General features: G+C 38.3%; 1 protein-coding gene across 1 annotated transcript in view; it reads right to left on the reverse strand.

Annotated features, from left to right (window-relative positions):
- LOC106066198 (inactive tyrosine-protein kinase 7-like) overlaps positions 1 to 16,985 on the reverse strand; it is a 224,050-nt gene extending 207,065 nt beyond the window's left edge. The window contains exon 1 of the mRNA XM_056022222.1: positions 16,337 to 16,985. Coding sequence (XP_055878197.1) covers positions 16,337 to 16,370 — 34 coding nt within the window. The 5' untranslated portion in view covers positions 16,371 to 16,985. The remainder of the gene's footprint in view (positions 1 to 16,336) is intronic.
- Positions 16,986 to 23,025: the final 6,040 nt, after the last annotated feature.

A 23,025-nucleotide genomic window follows, 5' to 3' on the forward strand; every position in this document is an offset into this window, starting at 1 on the left:
ACCTCGAAGGAAAGATGACCTTTTCGACAGCAGACTTATAACAGCCCGGGAGGAGGATGACAAAGCAGACGAAGAGAGTCTCTGCTTGCCCTCCAGGCACTAGTCTCCCTGCTGTTCCATCCAAGAATCTCTTCCCAAAATTCAAAAACTTCCATAAAACTTCGGAACACAACGCGATCATAAAAATGTGAAGAGATTTTAAAAGAACAAAAAAACATTTATAAGTCAAGTGTTTGTTTTAACCAATCAGATTTCCTAAGACGTTTGCATTAGAATACACTTTGGGGGGGGGGGGGAGGAGAGAAAAAAAGGGGAAAATACGTTTTATTTTTCTGCGATGCGGGTGCCAGTATTATGATCTTGAAGGGGAGAGGGGAGGACGCGCTCTCCCATTTCCCGTCTTTATAGCGCAGACATTGGTTATTCAATGCGCCATATCAATTTCATGCGAACTGCCCCATCGCCTATTTCTTGCCTGGGCGGTGGGGGGGGGGGGGGGGGGAGTCTTGTAAGAAGATAAAATGCACAGGTTTGTCACGGAAGGAGCCTTGATAGAGTTGTGTTTGTGGAGTGTAAGATGGCGCCCATTTCAATCGTTACAGACTTTATGTGTGTGTGATAGTATTGTAGATGCCTCTCTCTTGACTTTAACTCTAAACCAACGGGAATCTAAAGTTTAAAATGCAGAACGAGATTGTTTAGATAGATCCGCTTTTCTAGCTACTCGCGAGTTGCCTTGACCTTTAATGGAGACGACAGATTACATCTTGGCATCAGACGACGACAGTTACGTTTAATTTCATCATTGCATGCGATTGTCAAGCAGTGCTGTATAACTATCTTAAAGCCGCTTACTTTTTGTTTGACATGTTTCGGATGTTTCAGAATTGAAGATAATTACATCGAAGCCCAAAAAATCCCAAAGGATCTCGGGGAATGGCGGCGGGCAGGGTTCGAACCCTTGACCATCGAGGCAACATTCTAGATCGCATGCCACTCGACCAGCCAGCCAACGATTTTGATTGCCAAGATCACATACGTCTTATGGCATTTGATTATTGGAAGATCTATACCGGAAATCTATACACTGTAGGCCTACTTTGTAGATATTGTATAGAATCGGGGGAAGACCACAATTATGGTGGATCAAAGGTGTACATAGAGATTAAGAAAAACTTGCGATAAGGAGAGGCAACTCTGTTGAAATCTGAGTGTAAGATAGTCTTAACTCAAGCCATAAACCTTCGTAGGTTTTAGAATTCTCAGGAGGCACAGGAGATAATATGTAATTATGCTAGTACTCTGAATTTTGTAATAACATAAAAAGCAGAATGCACAAGGCAAAAAGTCAGAGAATTACAAACTTGGTAACGACATTCTTGTGTTTGTATTGTACACTTTTTTTTTTAACCTGTTTCGAAAACAAAGGGAAATAATTTCGGAAAGTACGCCTTTATCTTGACATCTCCCGTCAACACTTCTGTCTTTCGCCAGAGTTGTTGGCCCCTGGTGGTTTCATTTCCCGCCAGTGACTTGTCTTCCAGTTTCTAGACGTTCTGAAAGTTTTTGTTGTTTTGTTTTTGTTTTCTCGTTTGGCTTTAGCCGTGTTGTGTGCCCGATGTGTTACGTGTGTAGTTTGTAGTGTGTACATTCCGAAGATGTCAAGTATGACAGGAGTGGAAACTTGAGAGTTACATCATCCTTGTCATCCAATAGAAGTGAATGAAAGCTTTTCAGAGGACAACGCTGGGTCGACTCTCTCTCTGGCGAATCTCAATCTTCTTACTGGAGATTTTCATGCATGGCGGAAAAAACTATAAATAGCTCGCTTTTTGGTGTATCCGGGGTACAAAATAAAGGGAGTGTCAATAGTTATGATTTTTGTTTAAAATGTTGATGCACTTTTGAGTGGCTGGAGCATCAAATGTTCTAATGTTCTCTACCGGTTGCAGCACAAAATAATTTGAATCCGGAGAAAGCATTAGTCTTTCACTCTAGGACTTGAAACTTAAGTTTTAAAAAGTATTGAGATATTATTAAAATTTAAGTTCAGTTTTTTATTTAGTTGATAACAGTGACCTTAAGTATAGCGTCCTTGACATTGTTTGGGAGGCGCGGTGGCCGAGCGGTAAAGCGCTTGGCTTCTGAACTGGGGGTCCCGGGTTCTAATCCTGTTGAAGACTGGGATTTTTATTTTCGGGGTCATTGGGCGCCTCTGAGTCCACCCAACTCTAATGGGTACCTAACATTAGTTGTGGAAAAGTAAAGGCGGTTGGTCGTTGTGCTGGCCACATGACACCCTCGTAAATCGTAGGCCACAGAATCATATGACTTTTACATCATCTGCCCTATTGACCACAAGGTCTGAAAGGGGAACTTTACTTTACTTTACCTTGACATTGTTTAGTTTATGCTAAAAGTCTCCAATAAGTTCTTAAAGTCTCAAGAACAATCACACATTCTATACACACGAGAAATATAAGAACACCATCTGGTAAGCGATGTGAATACCTATTGGAAGCTAGACCACGGGGATGTCTTCTATGTATTTCCACCTCATGTTCTTTGACATCCGGGTCAAGTTCATAATTTATGCTAATCAACGCCTTTAAAGTAAATGGCAAGGTGAGGAGCAGCATTAGCAGACAAAGCGGCTAATTATAGCAAATCACCGAAGGTTGCCGGCTACCTTCCTAGAGATAATTGTGAACATTTTCAAAAAAAAAAAAAGTACTTTTATCTTTTGAATGTTTTTGTGTTTTTCAATCGTATGCTAAGTGACGAAACATGCCCCTGCCACTCCGCCAGTTTTTCCCCAACACGCCAAACAAGAGTTGTCTCCCTTCCTCTTTGCAGTTCCACTTGTCTCTGAAATCTGCTCACTTTAAATAGACAAATTGCCAGTTTCCGCTGCATTCTTTGAAATGGAGCAGACGGTGGGATGGCAGTTAAACTTTCTCCTGGGAGATCAGTGAGGACAAGTTCAAGTCCCTGCAGAAGTGACTGTACCAAAGGAGGGCAGAGAGACGCCCCAGAAGTCAGGGTACCCGAACATAATCTTAGCGTGGACTTGAAAGTCGAGCAATTCAAATTTAGGAAAGGACAAAATGTGCGGAAGACGCTAAAAGATTTCCTGTAGAGAGAAGAAATTAGAATGTAGCATTTCTTGCAATTTGTTTACATCAACTTTTGTTGGATCTTAATACATGTTCAGAAGTAATGACCTAGATATTTGAAGATCTAAGGACGCTTGGGATAACACGTTTCTAAGAAGTGCTTTGGAGTCTCGCTATACGTAAATGTCATGAAGTATTTTAACTTGACTCACTTCTTTGAATCGTTCCTTTTTTAGACTCCATATTTTTTTTACATTCGGCAACGTTAATACGGCTACATATTTTTCTGTGTAGAAACGTCTCAATATTTTCTGTATAAATGTTGTAAAAATGTTGGAAAATTAAATATTCATAAGAAGACCCTTCACCTGGTGATTCAGTTGGTTTAAGTTCGTGGCTTTAATAATAAAGACTCAATCGCGTGACTTTAGAATTTAAAAATCGATAATGGAAAAAATCACTAGGACCTTAATAAACCTGAGCAGCAGTAAGCAGTCAACGATTTAGCAGTGGCAATGTGTCAGTTGACGAGATTAACTGTAGCAATATGTCAGTTGACGAGATCAACTGTAGCAATGTGTCAGTTGACGAGATTAACTGTAGCAATGTGTCAGTTTAGGAGATCAACTGTAGCAATGTGTCAGCTGACGAGATTAACTATAGCAATATGTCAGTTGACGAGATCAACTGTAGCAATGTGTCAGTTGACGAGATTAACTGTAGCAATGTGTCAGTTTAGGAGATCAACTGTAGCAATGTGTCAGTTGACTAGATCATCTGTAGCAATGTGTCAGTTGACTAGATCATCTGTAGCAATGTGTCAGTTGACGAGATTTACTCTAGGAATGTGTCAGTTGACGAGATTAACTGAAGCAATGTGTCAGTTGACGAGATTTACTCTAGGAATGTGTCAGTTGACGAGATTAACTGAAGCAATGTGTCAGTTGACGAGATTAACTGAAGCAATGTGTCACTTGACGAGATTTACTCTAGGAATGTGTCAGTTGACGAGATTTACTCTAGGAATGTGTCACTTGACGAGATTTACTCTAGGAATGTGTCAGTTTAGGAGATCAACTGTAGCAATGTGTCAGTTGACTAGATCATCTGTAGCAATGTGTCAGTTGACGAGATTTACTCTAGGAATGTGTCAGTTGACGAGATTAACTGAAGCAATGTGTCAGTTGACGAGATTAACTGAAGCAATGTGTCACTTGACGAGATTTACTCTAGGAATGTGTCAGTTGACGAGATTTACTCTAGGAATGTGTCAGTTGACGAGATCATCTGTAGCAATGTGTCAGTTGACTAGATCAACTGTAGCAATGTGTCAGTTGACTAGATCATCTGTAGCATTGTGTCAATTGACGAGATTAACTGAAGCAATGTGTCACTTGACGAGATTTACTCTAGGAATGTGTCAGTTGACGAGATTTACTCTAGGAATGTGTCAGTTGACGAGATCATCTGTAGCAATGTGTCAGTTGACTAGATCAATTGTAGCAATGTGTCAGTTTAGAAGATCAACTGTAGCAATGTGTCAGTTGACGAGATTTACTCAAGGAATGTGTCAGTTGACGAGATTTACTCTAGCAATGTGTCAGTTGACTAGATCATCTGTAGCAATGTGTCAGTTGACGCGATTTACTCAAGAAATGTGTCAGTTGACGAGATTTACTCTAGCAATGTGTCAGTTGACGAGATCATCTGTAGCAATGTGTCAGTTGACTAGATCATCTGTAGCAATGTGTCAGTTGACGAGATTTACTCAAGGAATGTGTCAGTTGACGAGATTTACTCTAGCAATGTGTCAGTTGACTAGATCATCTGTAGCAATGTGTCAGTTGACGAGATTTACTCAAGGAATGTGTCAGTTGACGAGATTTACTCTAGCAATGTGTCAGTTGACGAGATTAACTCTAGCAATGTGTCAGTTGACGAGATTAACTGAAACAATATGTCAGTTGACGAGATTTACTCTAGGAATGTGTCAGTTGACGAGATTTACTCTAGGAATGTGTCAGTTGACGAGATTAACTGTAGCAATGTGTCAGTTGACGAGATTAACTGTAGCAATGTGTCAGTTGACGAGATTAACTGTAGCAATGTGTCAGTTGACGAGATTAACTGTAGCAATGTGTCAGTTGACGAGATTAACCGAAGCAATGTGTCAATTGATGAGATCAACTGTAGCAATGTGTCAGTTGATGAGATTAACTGTAGCAAAGTTGAAGAGATCAATTACTCCGCTCTCCTGGTTCCTCAGCTCCTTCATAAATGCATTCTCACTGCACCATTTAACCAAAGGACATACAAATCAAGGGATGCAACTCAAATACATTACAAACAAAGTCAATCCGAAATCGCATTGACGAAATATTGACCTTTTTTTAAAAATATAAAACTAAAATATATAAGGCTACATGACCTTTCAATGAATATAATATTGTTTTTTTTTCCTGATGGATCTCGGCAACATAGAAAAAAAAAAAGATTCAACTCTATAATAAGTTACTTAGAGTTCTGTACCTCAGATAACTCTTGTCAGATACCCACACTCGTATCTGTGCTACTGTGGTCACATAGAGTATTGAAGTTTCCAATTCCATTCTGAAGGCCTAGCGGTTGATCACAAGGCGATTCCTCTCTAATCCAGTTATCTGTTATTTCCACGTATAAATTATGTGGAAAACCAACAAGCACCGAGCCCATATTTAGCATCAGCGCCTCCACTGAATGGATGTTTAAAGTTAATTTTATGTGTCGGAGGGGCTGAAGCAGCATTGGTAAACTATCCCAATCTGTCCACTTCATCACGTGATTATCCCGTCAGTCTGGACAGGTGATGGGATTGTGTCCATTCACGACATTTTTCTCCAGCTGGAGCATGTCCAGTTATCCTGAGGATAGACGGGGGGAAATATTTCATGTTGGTCAGTGAAGAAATGGGGTCACTTAACTGGTCAGCGGCTGAGTTGTAGTTTCTGCTTTTCGTGTTTTGAGTGGGAACTGGCCTTTGGGTTTCACCTGTCATTGTGTCTGGCGGTAGTGCATGAAATGATAACAGGGGAGCTGGCTGGACAGAATGCATTCATTAACAGACGGACTGGTTGGGTGTATGTAAGAAAGAAAGTAAGAGAGAGAGAGAGAGAGAGAGGTTCTCAAACTTTTTTGACCCCAGGATCTCTTTAAATAGTCAATACTTGCCAACAGAACCCCTAGTGAAAAAGCTACATAAATGCATAGTACATAAGTAACAACAACCCATAATGCGGATATTAAATTGGAATCAGTTTTTGTAAACCAGAATGTGTGGCATCCTTGTTTAAACATTGGATTTAAGTTCTTCATTTGTGGATATTTTCAAAAAAATGCTCCTGTATTAGTATAGCTTCATCTGTAACTGGGATCTGAGTATGTTCTCGCGCTACAGGGTTCAGTACCCAGTCGGTCAAGTCCGAGTGAAGAATGTCTTCTAATCTTCGGTTTAGAACAGTACGCAGTAGACATATAAAACAGTGCTGAGTTACGAGTCGATCATTATAAAACTTATCAGACTGGATAAACTGGCTTTGTAGAGAAGAAGTTATTTTAATTGTATATAATTATCATCTTTCTGCAGACCCCGTGTGCTCATCCTGCGGACCCATGGCGTTCCGCGGACCAAAGTTTGAGAGCCACTCCTATAGACAGACCAAAAAAATGGACAGACAGACATATAAAAGAGTATACATTAGGGCATTATAAATGTATATCAATTGACAATGTACTCTAGAATTGAAGGAAATGGTTCAGGGCTTGAAATGTTATAGGTGTGGCTACAGAACATAGGCTACATTATGAATAGTTCACGGCTACATGTTTGACCAAATATGAATGTTCACGTCTGCACGAGTAGCCATGTAGAATGGTTAACCATTTTTTTTTTTTAATACGCTCTTGGCGGCATTAAATCATGTTCGGTCAAACTAGCTTACAACAGAAACATAGCATAAAAACAATTCCAGGCACGCAGCTAGCAGCGGAACCGAGTGGAAACTTAATCCCCAGAACAACAATTAAAACTGTTTTAATTTTATGTTGCACATTTATGCGAAACTATTCATATTTATGATTTACGTTATGGGGGCCGATGGGTATTTTATTACAGCAGACGACATGACGCAGCGAAATATTCCCACAAGGGCGTGTATTGAATTACATCATGTATTTAGTGCATGAAAACACGAGATTTGAACACAGGACTTACAAAATACGAGCGCAGAAAGAATGTGGTTTGAATGCGTGGCCTTAAAGTAAGTCTAAAGTTGAGATTTAGGTCGAGAAAGAAAAAAAAAAGGCACGCAAGGGGATTAACTGCGATAGTTTTTGGATCTAGAGATTGATACGATCCATGTTGCTTGAGTGATTTCATTTGGCTCTGAAAATTAGATTTTTTCTCTGACGTTGGGAGATTTTGGTGATAGAGACATTTGGGTTTAGGTTTGTGTAATTGTTTGATATATGTGTGTGTGTGTGAGAGAGGTGTGTGTGTGAGAGAGGTGTGTGTGTGAGAGAGGTGTGTGTGTGAGAGAGGTGTGTGTGTGAGAGAGAGAGGTGTGTGTGTGAGAGGTGTGTGTGTGTGTGTCGTCTGTGCAGGAATCACTCCTTGGTTTGCCTTTGTGTCAGAAATGAGTTTTTCTGTGTTTCAGCTTTGCCGACATTCAGTAGTGCCATTCTTCAACAAACGTGTAGTCTACATAGGGACTGAAGGATCCCTCTTGAAACAACAACAGTACTTAATCTATTTCGGCCTGAGAGCAGTAGCGTAGCTAGGGAGGGCTGTCCAAATGTGAAAATTCCTCTGGACCCCCACTTGAGGGGGGGACCCTAAATGAGTGTCCGAAATGTGTTTTTACATTCAATATTACGCCATTATCCCATGTCAAGATGTCGAATGTCAAAATGCAGGGGCCCCTAAAGAAGTTAAGCCCCCAAATCCCTAGCTATAGCATCGCTTGAGAGCCACTTAGATTTCTAAATTTCCTACACATGGTGTGGTGACATGACTGACAAGTCAGTAGTCACGGTATAGCTGAAGAGACAAATACTATTAAATCGTTAAGACCTATGGAACCTTACATCTACGGTTTCATTATATTTTGTTGACAGACGTTTTTAAGAAGCCTGTTACGTCAAATCAAAATGTTATTATTGTGTCATTGTTTTTTGAAGTCATGTGATATGAAGGGATTGTGTTGACAAGACATTGACGAACGCAACCGTCTCAATCCCCGAACAAATGTAGCGAATCAATCAATACTAGCGTGATCGGTGTGCACAGAGAGCACGTTCTTAGGGCACCACGTGGTCTTAATCCGATGCTGTGTCTGAGGCATGGCTCGGTGTAACATTGTGTATCTAGGAGAGAATCACTGATCTACAACAGCCTTTAAGTGTTAGACTTGTTTACTATACATTAGGAGGAGAGCTACTATTAACGACGGCCTGTTGGTCCAAGCCTTGGCGTGGGATAGATGTATCCTTGGTAAGACAGATGTATCTTGCCGTAGGACAGATGTATCTTGGCGTATGACAGATGTATCTTGGCGTAGGACAGAAAGTTTCAGCGTAAGACAGATGTATCTTGGCATAGGACAGATAGTTTTAGCGTAGGACAGCTGTATCTTGGTGTATGACAAATGTATCTTGGCGTGGGACAGATAGTTTTAGCATATGTCAGTTGTATCTTGTCGTAGGACAGATGATTTTAGCGTAGGACAGATGTATCTTGGCGTAGGACAGATAGTTTTAGCGTAGGACAGATGTATCTTGGCGTAGGACAGATATTTTTAGCGAAGGACAGATGTATCTTGACGTAGGACAGATATTTTTAGCGAAGGACAGATGTATCTTGGCGTAGGACAGATATTTTTAGCGAAGGACAGATGTATCTTGACGTAGGACAGATATTTTTAGCGAAGGACAGATGTATCTTGGCGTAGGGCAGATAGTTTTAGCCTAGGACAGATGTATCTTGCTGTAGGACAAATGTATCTTGGCTTAGGACAGATGTATCTACCGTCAGTGTTCAAACCGAATTGAAGATAACTTTAAAAACCAGTGTCAGACATCTAACCTTACATCACGGCTATCAACAGTTTCAGCACATGATTAAATCGTATCTCAGTTTGCTGGGTCTAGAATCTACTAAGGGCGCCTTGCCACGTAAACCCGCTCTCTTATTCCAGTGAAACGCGGAGGGAGGCAACGTGATCTGGGAGGAGGTGGCTAGAGGTCTCTTATATTAGCTGATACAAGACACCACTACCACAAACACACATTCGCCTCAGTTTAGGGACAAGTAGAGTTGGGGCTACTTTCTTGTTCATGTAAATTTAAGCACGCGAAATATTACAAAACGATTAAAAAAAAGGATGATCTAATAGTGGGAAGAACTCCACATTTACATCTATATATCTCAAACAAGATGAATTAATTACCACTGTTTAATTAACAATTAGGCTAATTTTCTGATTGGTTCGTGTTTTACTTGGAACAATGAAGCTGATCAACTTGATACGAGAATGGGAAGTTGGAGAAATAACGTGTTCAAAATTTGTACCTGACAGACAGTGTGAGCAAGGGCGTAGCTAGGGTGGGGTAGGAGGGGGGAGAATAAAAAAATCCCCCCGGGCCCCCACATATTACGCATAATGCAGGGGGCCCTCAAAGATGGGAAATTCCTAGCTACGCCCCTGAGCGTGAGTTTAGCTTTGTAAAAACATTTGTTTTTCTACCTCAGGTTTTTACGTTTCAATCTTAATTTAAAAAAAAAAAAATATTTAAGGGATTTTCTCTCCGTGCGATTTTGACCGAGTATGTTGAAATATAATTAAAGGTTATAATGTTAATTATGTTTAACGACGTATCGTGGCATTCTATACGCATTAATCGATGATTGACGCCCCCCCCCCCCCCACCACTTCCCTACCTCAATGATCATCAAAGTTGTAAAGGTCAAGGACACTCTGAGCAGACGAAACCTTTTTTTTTTTGTATTTTTTTTTATTGCTTTATAATTTGCTGTCAAAATGGCTGGCTTCGGTTCGCCTTTGAATATTACGGGAAAAGAGAAATAAGAAGGGGGGAATATATTTTCTTTTGATTTTCTTTAAACCTTTCCAGATGAATGAAAGAAATGTGAGGTGAAAAAAAAAGGGAGGGGGTGGAGGCCAGGACTGGGTAGAGCAAAACGGAAAGACCGTCAGCCCGTAGCAATGATTTTGAATAGAGGCCTCTTTGTGTGTGTGTGTGTGTGTGTCTGTATGAGGGGAAATCTGGAGGTCTTTTTGAGTAGGAACCAGATCAAGTGCTGTGTATGTTTGTGTTCGTTATATGGACTTATATGAGATGAGCGTGTAGGCCAGTGCGTTCATAGAGTCTATTTTTCTTTCTTTTTTTAGTGAAATATTTCACATTGAAAAATATAACTTTTATATGTATGTAGTAGACCGTTCAGACCTTGCGCTCTGTAAGGCAGATGGTGTTAAGGTCATCTGTTTCTTTGGACCACAATTAACGTAGGTGTCATGTGGCCAGCAAAACGACCAACCGCCTTTACTTTCCCCAACTAATGTCAGTTGCCCATTAGAGCTGAGTGGACTCAGCAGCGCGTCAAGATCCCAAAAGTTAAAAATCCCAGTCTTCACCAGGATTCGAACCCAGGACTTCGGTTCTGGAGCCAAGCGCTTCACAGCTCAGCCACCGCGCCTCCATAAAAGATAATAGAACGAGATAGAGAGAGACAGACAGACAGAGAGAGAGAGAGAGAGAGAGAGAGAGAGATTGGTAGAGAAAAGAGAGAGAAATGAACTGATTTCTACAGCACGTTTTCCCATGGTTCTACCGCCATTGTTCAATCTGTCAGACGATATTTTAACCCCTTCACCCGCCTCGGACTTCACTGCCCCGCCAAAAAAAAAAATCCACATCTTTTTTTGAAAGGGTCAGTCTAACTGAAATACTGGGCCAATCTTTCCTCTTGGCCTTACCCCCCCCCCCCCCCTTTTTCCAAGCAATACACTCCGATGCGGCTGACCCCAAGCCTCCCCCTGAACACCCTAGAGCGACCCCCCTCCACGTCAATCAGCTGTCATAGCCTTAATTAAACATTCCTTGTATTTCATCAACGGCGCCGCCCCTGACACACCTACACATACAGATCCATTTGAAAGGGAGATTGGGTGGAGGGGAGGGTTCACGGAAGTGATGTGACGTTGCTATCTTCTGGTTCAATGGCCCAAAATTGATACGAATTCAGAAAATAGATTTGTCATTTTGTTTACGACGTCACACGTTCTCCATATACGTTTCCGGTCTCTTAACGACGTCACACGTTCTCCATATACGTTTCCGGTCTCTTAACGACGTCACACGTTCTCCATATACGTTTCCGGTCTCTTAACGACATCACCCTTTCACCTACACACCAGGTCTGTATTATATGTGTTTATAACATACACTTAAGAAAGAAGCGCACGCATATTTCTAACACATCACTGCTCACGTCTGCTTGTCACGTTTTCATGTTCGTTACTGTTGAATAATTACAGAATCGGTTATACATTTTGCGACCTATAAGTTAATCTATTGCTTATTGATTTAGTTATACATTTTACGACTTTTAGTCGCCGTATTATCAATGTAACGACAATTATCCTTAATGTTCTACATTTTACGACATTTAGCAAATATATTATTCATTTTACGACATTTAATCAATACATTATCATATTTACGACATTGGGTCTATTTGTTGTAACTTTTAGGACAATTAACAATTATGTCACAAAAACCGCTTGTCTGTCAATCTGAGGGTTTCGAATTCTTAAAAGGACTACATATTTTTGATCTATATCTGATTCGATATGTGATTCGATGTATGATTCGAAATGTGATTCGATATCTGATTTGATTTGTGATTTGATATTTAATTTAATATGTGATTTGATATGTGATTCGATATGTGGTGAGATATGTGATTTGATATGTGATTTGATATGCGATTTGATGTATGATTCGATATGCGATTTGATATGTGATTTGATATGTGGTGAGATATGTGATTTGATATGTGATTCGATATGTGATTTGATATGTGATTCGATATGTGATTTGATATGTGATTCGATATGTGATTCGATATGTGATTTGATATGTGATTCGATATGTGATTCGATATATGATTTGATATGTGATTCGATATGTGATTTGATATGTGATTTGGAATGTGATTCGATATGTGATTCGATATGTGATTAGATATGTGATTAGATATGTGATTCGATATGTGATTCGATATGTGATTAGATATGTGATTAGATATGTGATTCGATATGTGATTAGATATGTGATTCGATATGTGATTAGATATGTGATTCGATATGTGATTTGATATGTGATTCGATATGTGATTCGATATGTGATTCGATATGTGATTCGATATGTGATTTGATATGTGATTTGATATGTGATTCGATATGTGATTCGATATGTGATTCGATATGTGATTCGATATGTGATTAGATATGTGATTTGATATGTGATTCGATGCTTCTATTTGCTGATCGCCCAACATGTCAAAATGGATACTTTTCCCCAGATAACCCCGCCCCTTCCCTCCGCCCCATATCAACTAAAGGAGGATTGACTTATGCCCCCTGAGCATGTTATGGAAGCCACTGGAAGACAAACTTCTGCATACAATATACAAAGCAGTATTATTTTTAAAGTCTTGTTTACATCAATAGTGCATGTCTGTCTTTGTAAATGCGCGCGTGTGTGTGTGTGTGTTGCGTACACGTGTATGTATGAGTGCAGTCAGTCTTCCAGAGAAAGCTAAGTACAAACACATGTCCTGCGTGTTCCCATTCGGGCCAGTCCAGTGAGTGAGTACATGAGAACGTCATGCGACTGTCTAGGCTCAAACAAAAAAAAACAGGGGGGGAGAGGGAGAAGGGAGGGAACTGAGGAAGAGTCCTGCAGAAATATTTTCAGAGGTAGAGACACAACGACCATGTGTCGGACACAATCGATGAGTATATCCACGTGCATGCGACGCAGTGGATGTATGTGTGTGTGTGTGTGTGTGGCGCGTGTGTGAAAGAGCGAGAGCGCTGGTTTGTAACTGCATCACTTGAAGAGAAGACTTGATAAAGGAACACGTCTAGAACTCTTGTCATATGTCAATATGTTGACAGTTTTACAGAAAAGTTACTAAATGATGAAAGGTCAAATATATGGTGCCAGATTAGCGCTTCGCTTGGATTCCATCAACAGTCCTACATGATGGGAATATTAGATTATGATTCCGTGCACATATACAAATCTCATTAGAGAGCTTGATAGAGAGAGAGAGACAGAGACAGAGAGAGACAGAGAGAGACAGAGAGTATAGAAGTGAAAGTTGGAAACAAAAGGCAGACAGAAAGACAGACAGAAAGCAGAATAAACATCTTTTAAATTCATTCATTAATGGAAACAAGGGATATAACTCCGAAGGCCCTTGTTCTTTGAGACATGAATACTATTTTCATCGATTGTTCTCATTTCTTTTATGTTATCCTAATCTTTTCTTTTTATAATCGTCTTCTCAAACAGAATGCCAACATTTCTATGACCTAATCGCACCAATAATCTTAAAACCACAGATACAAGTCCAAATATCCTCCCCTGGCAATGCATTGGCTCGTTAATCTTATGGACACATCGGATATGAATAATCTGTACACGACCTACCAGTGTAGAGCTTGTTATTTTTAGCATGCCTTTTAAATACGTGTAAGGGCCATGTCGTAGCATAGATCCAAGGTCTTAGAAGCCACACACGCACACATACACACACACACAGCCTTCTACAAGGTTCTAAAGTATACAACTAAAACAAACCCATTCCTTCAGTATCCACAAGAGAGAACTTAATCCCAACTTTAAGGGCCCATATATATGTATCTATACATGTATAAATCTATATACATATCATTAAAGATTGAGTTCTGGTGGCTATACCTATTCATTGACATTCTCCACGGTTAATTTATGAATGTATCTAACTGATTAACAGGCACTATAGTGTAGCAGAGTTTACGTCTTTGGTTGTGGGGTCAGTCAAGCGAAGAAAAGTAATGAGGTATTTATAAAGATTAATGAGTCGGATAAACGCTTCTGCCTACGCCCCCCCCCCGGATCTGCAACTGCCCCCCCCCTTAACTCTAGTTTAACGTTGTGTTGTACATATGTCAAATGACACCGATACTCTAATGTCATGTCTCCGCAGCGTTCCAGATGAGAGATAAGTTGTACACTCTTTTTGAGCCGATAGTTTTGCTTTTTTTCTCTTTCTCTCTGAGAGAAACAGAAGCGGCACAAGGTGGGGGGGGGGGGTGCTGACGACGAAATGAAGAGAGTTTGAAGAACGTAGAAGTTTTTAACAAGTTTCTAGATCGGGGGAAGTAGATCTCGTCTCTTGCTGTAAATAACAACAAGGGTGTTGTGTGGTCTGTACAACGACCATTCATCTTTAGCCCCCCTCCTCCCTCCACCGCCAACAAATTTCAGTCACCCAGTGGACAGAATTACAATCAAGAATTCTAAATATCTATGACCATGTTTGGAACCAAATCAAAGCAATGACCTATTAGCAAGCACTGATATATCACAAGGAGCTGAAGATTTTAGACCTGTATGGTTACATGTATGCAATAGGGTTTCTGTCCTGGCTTTTTGCAAGAGAGGACTTATCACAAAGAACCAACTAAGAACCGTAACATATTATAAATGTATCTATAAATGGATTTTTTTTAATTTGAAGGGGACAAAAAAGGAAATACCAGTATCCCCCCAACCCCGCGTGATTCGAACCCACCTTCTTCAGTTCGGCAGTCATGGAGCTACAATGCCCAAAAGCATGTTGTAATTCTAATGACGCCCATCTCGTCTACAAATGATTGTCTGAAATTTCGCTAATAGTTATTCTACTGTGAGGCGATGGCGATCAGATTTAGCGGGGTGGTCAAACTGTATGTCATTAGTTCGAGTCCATATAATATTGTATGTCCACCTAAGAGGTGATAACAGGTAACAAACTAGATTTGACCTTATGACCCTAGGTCATTGAAAGGGCCACACAGTTTTCTTGATTAAACTGTAAGGTACAATCTCTTCAACTATTAGGCTGACCATCCGGCCTCCACAAAAAGAAAAAAAAAGTTACTAAAATGGAAATATTACACGCTTCTCATTCGTAGGATAAGAAGAGGGCTACCTCATTTTCTATGACCTCGAAGATGGTTTTGAACAGTAGACTTTACTCAACACACGGCGATGTACTGCTGCTTGCCTTGGACTTACTAGGTGATGGTACGTAGATTAAAAAATGTGTAACTGAATTGTGGGATATGATAAACACCAAAGCGATTCGGACTCTAATTCTCCGTTTCGAACGAGCACGCTAGCCAGCCATCGGGACAAGGCTTTGATTTTTTAAAGTGCAATTATGCATATCGGCGCTGACTAAATAATTATTAAACAGAAAAGAAAGAAAGCGCGAGTACTTCACTATCACTTTGACAGATGGTATTACAACCGAATATTCATTCATTTCAAATATAATCAGTCACTATTTACTCTCGTGGAGTGTCACCAGAAAAGGCCAACCATGTCCTTCGAAACTGTATTCTCCATCGAGGAGCTTGAACAGTGGCCCCTAAAAACTCCTATAAAAGAAAAACTAGAGTGCCTCAAGATCTGGGGGGAGCGCAGTTTATATCGGATATTGGCCTGTACGACTTAACCCTCCAACATAATACATGAGAATACAGATGGACAAGCAATGTTACTACGTACTTTTCCGAAACCTACGCCACAAAGGCAAAGAGTGCCCCCCCCTCCCCCCGTTACGTAATGTTAAGCCCAAAGTGCCCAAAGTAAAGGGTGGAGGGACGGGAAGAAGTGAGGAGATAAAGAATCAAGTGATCAATGTTCTGTCGTCTGTTAAGTATCAGATACATTCAAAAGTCTCAGTCCTTTCAAAAGATTAACATCACGATAAACTTGTGCACACATCTAGCAGATAGATTCGACCAGAAACATGCGTGGTCAGTACTGGCCATACTAAGTGCAATGTCCACCGTGTCAATCTACCCAGCAGTAAATCCACTTGCACGTGAAAGGTAACTTACCTGAACTCAGGAGAAGATAAATCCATGACGCCATTCTGGTCAAATGTAATCAAGATCTATGTCGCAGTAATCCAAAGCAAGAAGAAAAAGAGGATGCAGAATAATCCACAACTGTACGTAGAAATTTATCCTCTGTTGGTCACAACAGCCACTCTTCCGATGAATATTCATCCACCGAACACAAGAAATTCACTTCCACTAGAAACTCCCGACGTCCCGAAATACAAAGGCGCATCCAAATCTTTCTTTTTAATTGTGAACTTTTAAATGAATTTAATATTTTTTATTATTAAACCTTTTTAATTCCCCAATATCTTGCGAAGAATTTTATATGGAATTTTTGTTGTCAGTAATGAAACTTAATTCCTAATATGTGGCGAAAATTTGAAGTCACCAAATAAAAGCGTAACATTTCCCAGAAGTCTCCAGTTGGCCAGAAAACAGAATCACATTTAATGAACAACTGGCACTAAAGTGACTAAAGGCTTTAGGATCTGATCGCCTGCCGACTCGATCGTCTGGTTGCCTCCCTTTTAGACACAACCAGCGACATCTGATTTTAGGAAAACTGTTTTTTCAGTGATGCCATAAGCCATAGCAGAACCGCGGGACGGAACGCGAAACGTGAAAGGGAGGGTGGGGGTGAGAAGGAAAGAACTCGAGGGTGGGAGAGAGAGAGAGAGAGACAGTGGTAAATGCGAGTCGTGAACAGAACAGGCGAGCAGACGTCGGGGGCTCTTTGCGCCGTCTCGCTCACTCAAACTGTTGGGAAGGACTTATTGGTGAGACTCCCTGATACACCTGAGTTTCAAAAGAAAAGACACACACACAAAATGGGGTAGGGGGGGGGGGGCAAGGCGTGAGAGAGAAAGAGGAAGGTAAGACTTTGGAGAAGAATGGTAGAATTTGTCCCCCCCTTTTTTTTTTGAAAAAAAAAAGAGTGGGGGGGGGGTATGAGTGTGTGTGTGTGTGAAGGCGGTCCCTGCATTTCGCGTGCCCGTCACAAGGAGTAAGCCCCGCCTACTAAGGTAGGAAGAGACCAGCTGAAGCCAAGCGAGGCGTGTGATTAGTTGCACGGTGCCTACCCATGCGTGACCACAGAGTTGGAAGGCGCCCTTCGCTTTTCACACTCAGAGCAGAGGGAGAGAGGGATGGGAGGAAAAAGGTATATAAGGAAATGGGGGGGGGGGGGGGGCGGCGGTTTATATTCAGGTGTAACTAAGTAGGAATTTTATACGTGGGAGAAAAAAAAAAGACAAACGGGACAAAAAAAGGAGAGGGGGGGGGGGGTCCGAAAAGGTGTAGGCGTTTCAAATGTGTATTTAAATAATGTATTACTTTACAATGTATCGAATATGACCAAATTGATATTCCGTAACAAACGAAGCCCTAACATTTTAATACTGGATGAATGATATTTACAGCATGTTTCAACATAAAGCTTGAACACTTACTGTTTATGACCCACCGTTGGTACTAACTAGACCTGGCATACCGTAAGGACAAATACAACAGTGTGTTGAAAATGCATCAACAGCGACAGAATCGGGTTAGCCAGGATATGCGTTTTTTTTTTAATTTAGCCCAGTGATTTTCATTAGTGCCTAGTAACCCCCTCCCCTTACTCCCCCCCCCCCCAATATTAAGAAAAAGAGTATTATGCCTAGGCTTACGGATGACCTTCGAGACAACAGGACCCTCATTGGATACTTCTGCCTTCAATTTTTTTTTTCAAATAGTTCTTTATAATGAATTGTTAATTATTGTATCTATTTTGGTTGATAAACAATGAATGGGTGTACTCTGTTCTCCGCTAGTGTCTGAATTATCTTCTAAGTTAGTCAGACTCAAATAGGTGCCTACTTCTACGACCTACCCCTCCCCACCTTACTAACAAGCCCAAATGTGACTTCAAGACTTCAACTCTGCTAGGTCGTTGGTTTTCAGGGTTGATCCAGGCAACCCGTTATATTGTCTGATGGCAGTAGGGAAGAAGGAGCACTTGTAAGAATTAGTCCTAGACTATGGAATAAGAAATGTGCCTTTTGGCATGTCTTTCTGAATATTTTATTTATGAAGCCTGAGTTTAGGCCTACGTGTTACAAACCTTCAAAACTCTTTTCAAGAGCAGAACTCAAGCGCCAGCCAATGAAAGTGATCACTTCCAACCATCATGTTCGTTCAATAAAAGTTACACGTGTACTTTGAGAGCCAGGAGTTGATCCGTTTGCAAGAACACTGACGGAAATCTAGCCAAATCTAGCCAAACCCCAGAGATTGTCAGACTATATAGATCTGAACTCATATCCTTTGGTTGTGGACTTAACACAAACATTCTTTTTTTTTTTGGAGTGTAAAGGAAGAACCAAAAAAGAAAACACAGGGAGGTAATTCAATAAATAATTATTTTAAAAAGAAAACGGAGTATATGTTCTTGAAATCGTATTTGCATAAATGTTAAAAAAAACGTTAATGACAGAGTATAATTACTGTAATGTATGGCGTCATGGAAACCTTAACTAACTTTTTCTGAGACTTTGTAACTATTTGAAACGTGTTTAGCTCCTAACTCTTGTCTTGTCATTGCGCTTTCAAATTGTAAGAATTGTGTACGCATTAGTGTACATATAGAGCTAAGAGGAACCAACGACAGCAAAAGAAAATACGTTTTTAATCTCTCATAATAGCTCTATGTACTATTGCACTCAATCAAACATATTTTATTTGTACACTTTAAGTGTCATGTGTCGTGTCTCAAATATGTCACATCATACTCAATAATGACGCAATTTGCGACCAATATTAATGTAGGTATTTTGCATTTTGAATCGCTTGTGTAGAGTATTATTAAATAATGAATAGCTTTCATGGTGTATTGCTACATATCGAATTGCTTTCATAGTGTATTACTTCATATCAAATTGCTTTCATGGTGTATTACTTCATATCAAATTGCTTTCATAGTGTATTACTTCATATCAAATTGCTTTCATAGTGTATTACTTCATATCAAATTGCTTTCATGGTGTATTACTTCATATCAAATTGCTTTCATAGTGTATTACTTCATATCAAATTGCTTTCATAGTGTATTACTTCATATCAAATTGCTTTCATAGTGTATTACTTCATATCAAATTGCTTACATAGTGTATTACTTCATATCAAATTGCTTACATAGTGTATTACTTCATATCAAATTGATTTCATAGTGTATTACTTCATATCAAATTGCTTTCATAGTGTATTACTTCATATTGAATTGCTTTCATAGTGTATTACTTCATATCAAATTGCTTTCATGGTGTATTGCTACATATCAAATTGCTTTCATAGTGTATTACTTCATATCAAATTGCTTACATAGTGTATTACTTCATATCAAATTGCTTTCATAGTGTATTACTTCATATCAAATTGCTTTCATAGTGTATTACTTCATATTGAATTGCTTTCATAGTGTATTACTTCATATTGAATTGCTTTCATAGTGTATTACTTCATATCAAATTGCTTTCATGGTGTATTACTTCATATCAAATTGCTTTCATAGTGTATTACTTCATATCAAATTGCTTTCATAGTGTATTACTTCATATTGAATTGCTTTCATAGTGTATTACTTCATATTGAATTGCTTTCATAGTGTATTACTTCATATCAAATTGCTTTCATGGTGTATTGCTACATATCAAATTGCTTTCATAGTGTATTACTTCATATCAAATTGCTTTCATAGTGTATTACTTCATATCAAATTGCTTTCATAGTGTATTACTTCATATTGAATTGCTTTCATGGTGTATTACTTCATATTGAATTGCTTTCATAGTGTATTGCTACATATCGAATTGCTTTCATAGTGTATTACTTCATATCAAATTGCTTTCATAGTGTATTACTTCATATCAAATTGCTTTCATAGTGTATTGCTACATATCGAATTGCTTTCATAGTGTATTACTTCATATCAAATTGCTTTCATGGTGTATTACTTCATATCAAATTGCTTTCATAGTGTATTACTTCATATCAAATTGCTTTCATAGTGTATTACTTCATATTGAATTGCTTTCATAGTGTATTACTTCATATCAAATTGCTTTCATAGTGTATTGCTTCATATCGAATTGCTTTCATAGTGTATTACTTCATATCAAATTGCTTACATAGTGTATTACTTCATATCAAATTGATTTCATAGTGTATTACTTCATATCAAATTGCTTTCATAGTGTATTACTTCATATTGAATTGCTTTCATAGTGTATTACTTCATATCAAATTGCTTTCATGGTGTATTGCTACATATCAAATTGCTTTCATAGTGTATTACTTCATATCAAATTGCTTACATAGTGTATTACTTCATATCAAATTGCTTTCATAGTGTATTACTTCATATCAAATTGCTTTCATAGTGTATTACTTCATATTGAATTGCTTTCATAGTGTATTACTTCATATTGAATTGCTTTCATAGTGTATTACTTCATATCAAATTGCTTTCATAGTGTATTACTTCATATTGAATTGCTTTCATAGTGTATTACTTCATATTGAATTGCTTTCATAGTGTATTACTTCATATCAAATTGCTTTCATGGTGTATTGCTACATATCAAATTGCTTTCATAGTGTATTACTTCATATCAAATTGCTTTCATAGTGTATTACTTCATATTGAATTGCTTTCATAGTGTATTACTTCATATCAAATTGCTTTCATAGTGTATTGCTTCATATCGAATTGCTTTCATAGTGTATTACTTCATATCGAATTGCTTTCATAGTGTATTGCTTCATATCAAATTGCTTTCATAGTGTATTGCTTCATATCGAATTGCTTTCATAGTGTATTACTTCATGTTGAATTGCTTTCATAGTGTATTACTTCATATCAAATTGCTTTCATAGTGTATTACTTCATATTGAATTGCTTTCATAGTGTATTACTTCATATCAAATTGCTTTCATAGTGTATTGCTTCATATCGAATTGCTTTCATAGTGTATTACTTCATATCAAATTGCTTTCATAGTGTATTGCTACATATCGAATTGCTTTCATAGTGTATTACTTCATATCAAATTGCTTTCATGGTGTATTACTTCATATCAAATTGCTTTCATGGTGTATTACTTCATATCAAATTGCTTTCATAGTGTATTGCTACATATCGAATTGCTTTCATAGTGTATTACTTCATATCGAATTGCTTTCATAGTGTATTACTTCATATCAAATTGCTTTCATAGTGTATTGCTTCATATCGAATTGCTTTCATGGTGTATTACTTCATATCAAATTGCTTTTATGGTGTATTACTTCATATCAAATTGCTTTCATAGTGTATTGCTACATATCGAATTGCTTTCATAGTGTATTACTTCATATCAAATTGCTTTCATAGTGTATTGCTACGTATCGAATTGCTTTTATAGTGTATTACTTCATATCAAATTGCTTTCATAGTGTATTGCTACATATCGAATTGCTTTCATAGTGTATTACTTCATATCAAATTGCTTTCATGGTGTATTACTTCATATCAAATTGCTTTTATGGTGTATTACTTCATATCAAATTGCTTTCATAGTGTATTACTTCATATCAAATTGCTTTCATAGTGTATTGCTACATATCGAATTGCTTTCATAGTGTATTACTTCATATCAAATTGCTTTCATGGTGTATTACTTCATATCAAATTGCTTTCATGGTGTATTGCTACATATCGAATTGCTTTCATAGTGTATTACTTCATATTGAATTGCTTTCATAGTGTATTACTTCATATCAAATTGCTTTCATAGTGTATTGCTTCATATCGAATTGCTTTCATAGTGTATTACTTCATATCGAATTGCTTTCATAGTGTATTGCTTCATATCAAATTGCTTTCATAGTGTATTGCTTCATATCGAATTGCTTTCATAGTGTATTACTTCATGTTGAATTGCTTTCATAGTGTATTACTTCATATCAAATTGCTTTCATAGTGTATTGCTTCATATCGAATTGCTTTCATAGTGTATTACTTCATGTTGAATTGCTTTCATAGTGTATTACTTCATATCAAATTGCTTTCATAGTGTATTACTTCATATCAAATTGCTTTCATAGTGCATTGCTTCATATCAAATTGCTTTCATAGTGTATTACTTCATATCAAATTGCTTTCATAGTGTATTACTTCATATCAAATTGCTTTCATAGTGTATTACTTCATATCAAATTGCGTTCATAGTGTATTACTTCATATCAATTTGCTTTCATAGTGTATTACTTCATATCAAATTGCTTTCATAGTGTATTACTTCATATCAAATTGCTTTCATAGTGTATTACTTCATATCAAATTGCTTTCATAGTGTATTACTTCATATTGAATTGCTTTCATAGTGTATTACTTCATATCAAATTGCTTTCATAGTGTATTGCTTCATATCGAATTGCTTTCATAGTGTATTACTTCATATCAAATTGCTTTCATAGTGTATTGCTACATATCGAATTGCTTTCATAGTGTATTACTTCATATCAAATTGCTTTCATGGTGTATTACTTCATATCAAATTGCTTTCATGGTGTATTACTTCATATCAAATTGCTTTCATAGTGTATTGCTACATATCGAATTGCTTTCATAGTGTATTACTTCATATCGAATTGCTTTCATAGTGTAT

The sequence above is a fragment of the Biomphalaria glabrata genome, chromosome 3, assembly GCF_947242115.1.
Source record: "Biomphalaria glabrata chromosome 3, xgBioGlab47.1, whole genome shotgun sequence".
Taxonomy (NCBI): Eukaryota; Metazoa; Mollusca; class Gastropoda; family Planorbidae; genus Biomphalaria; species Biomphalaria glabrata.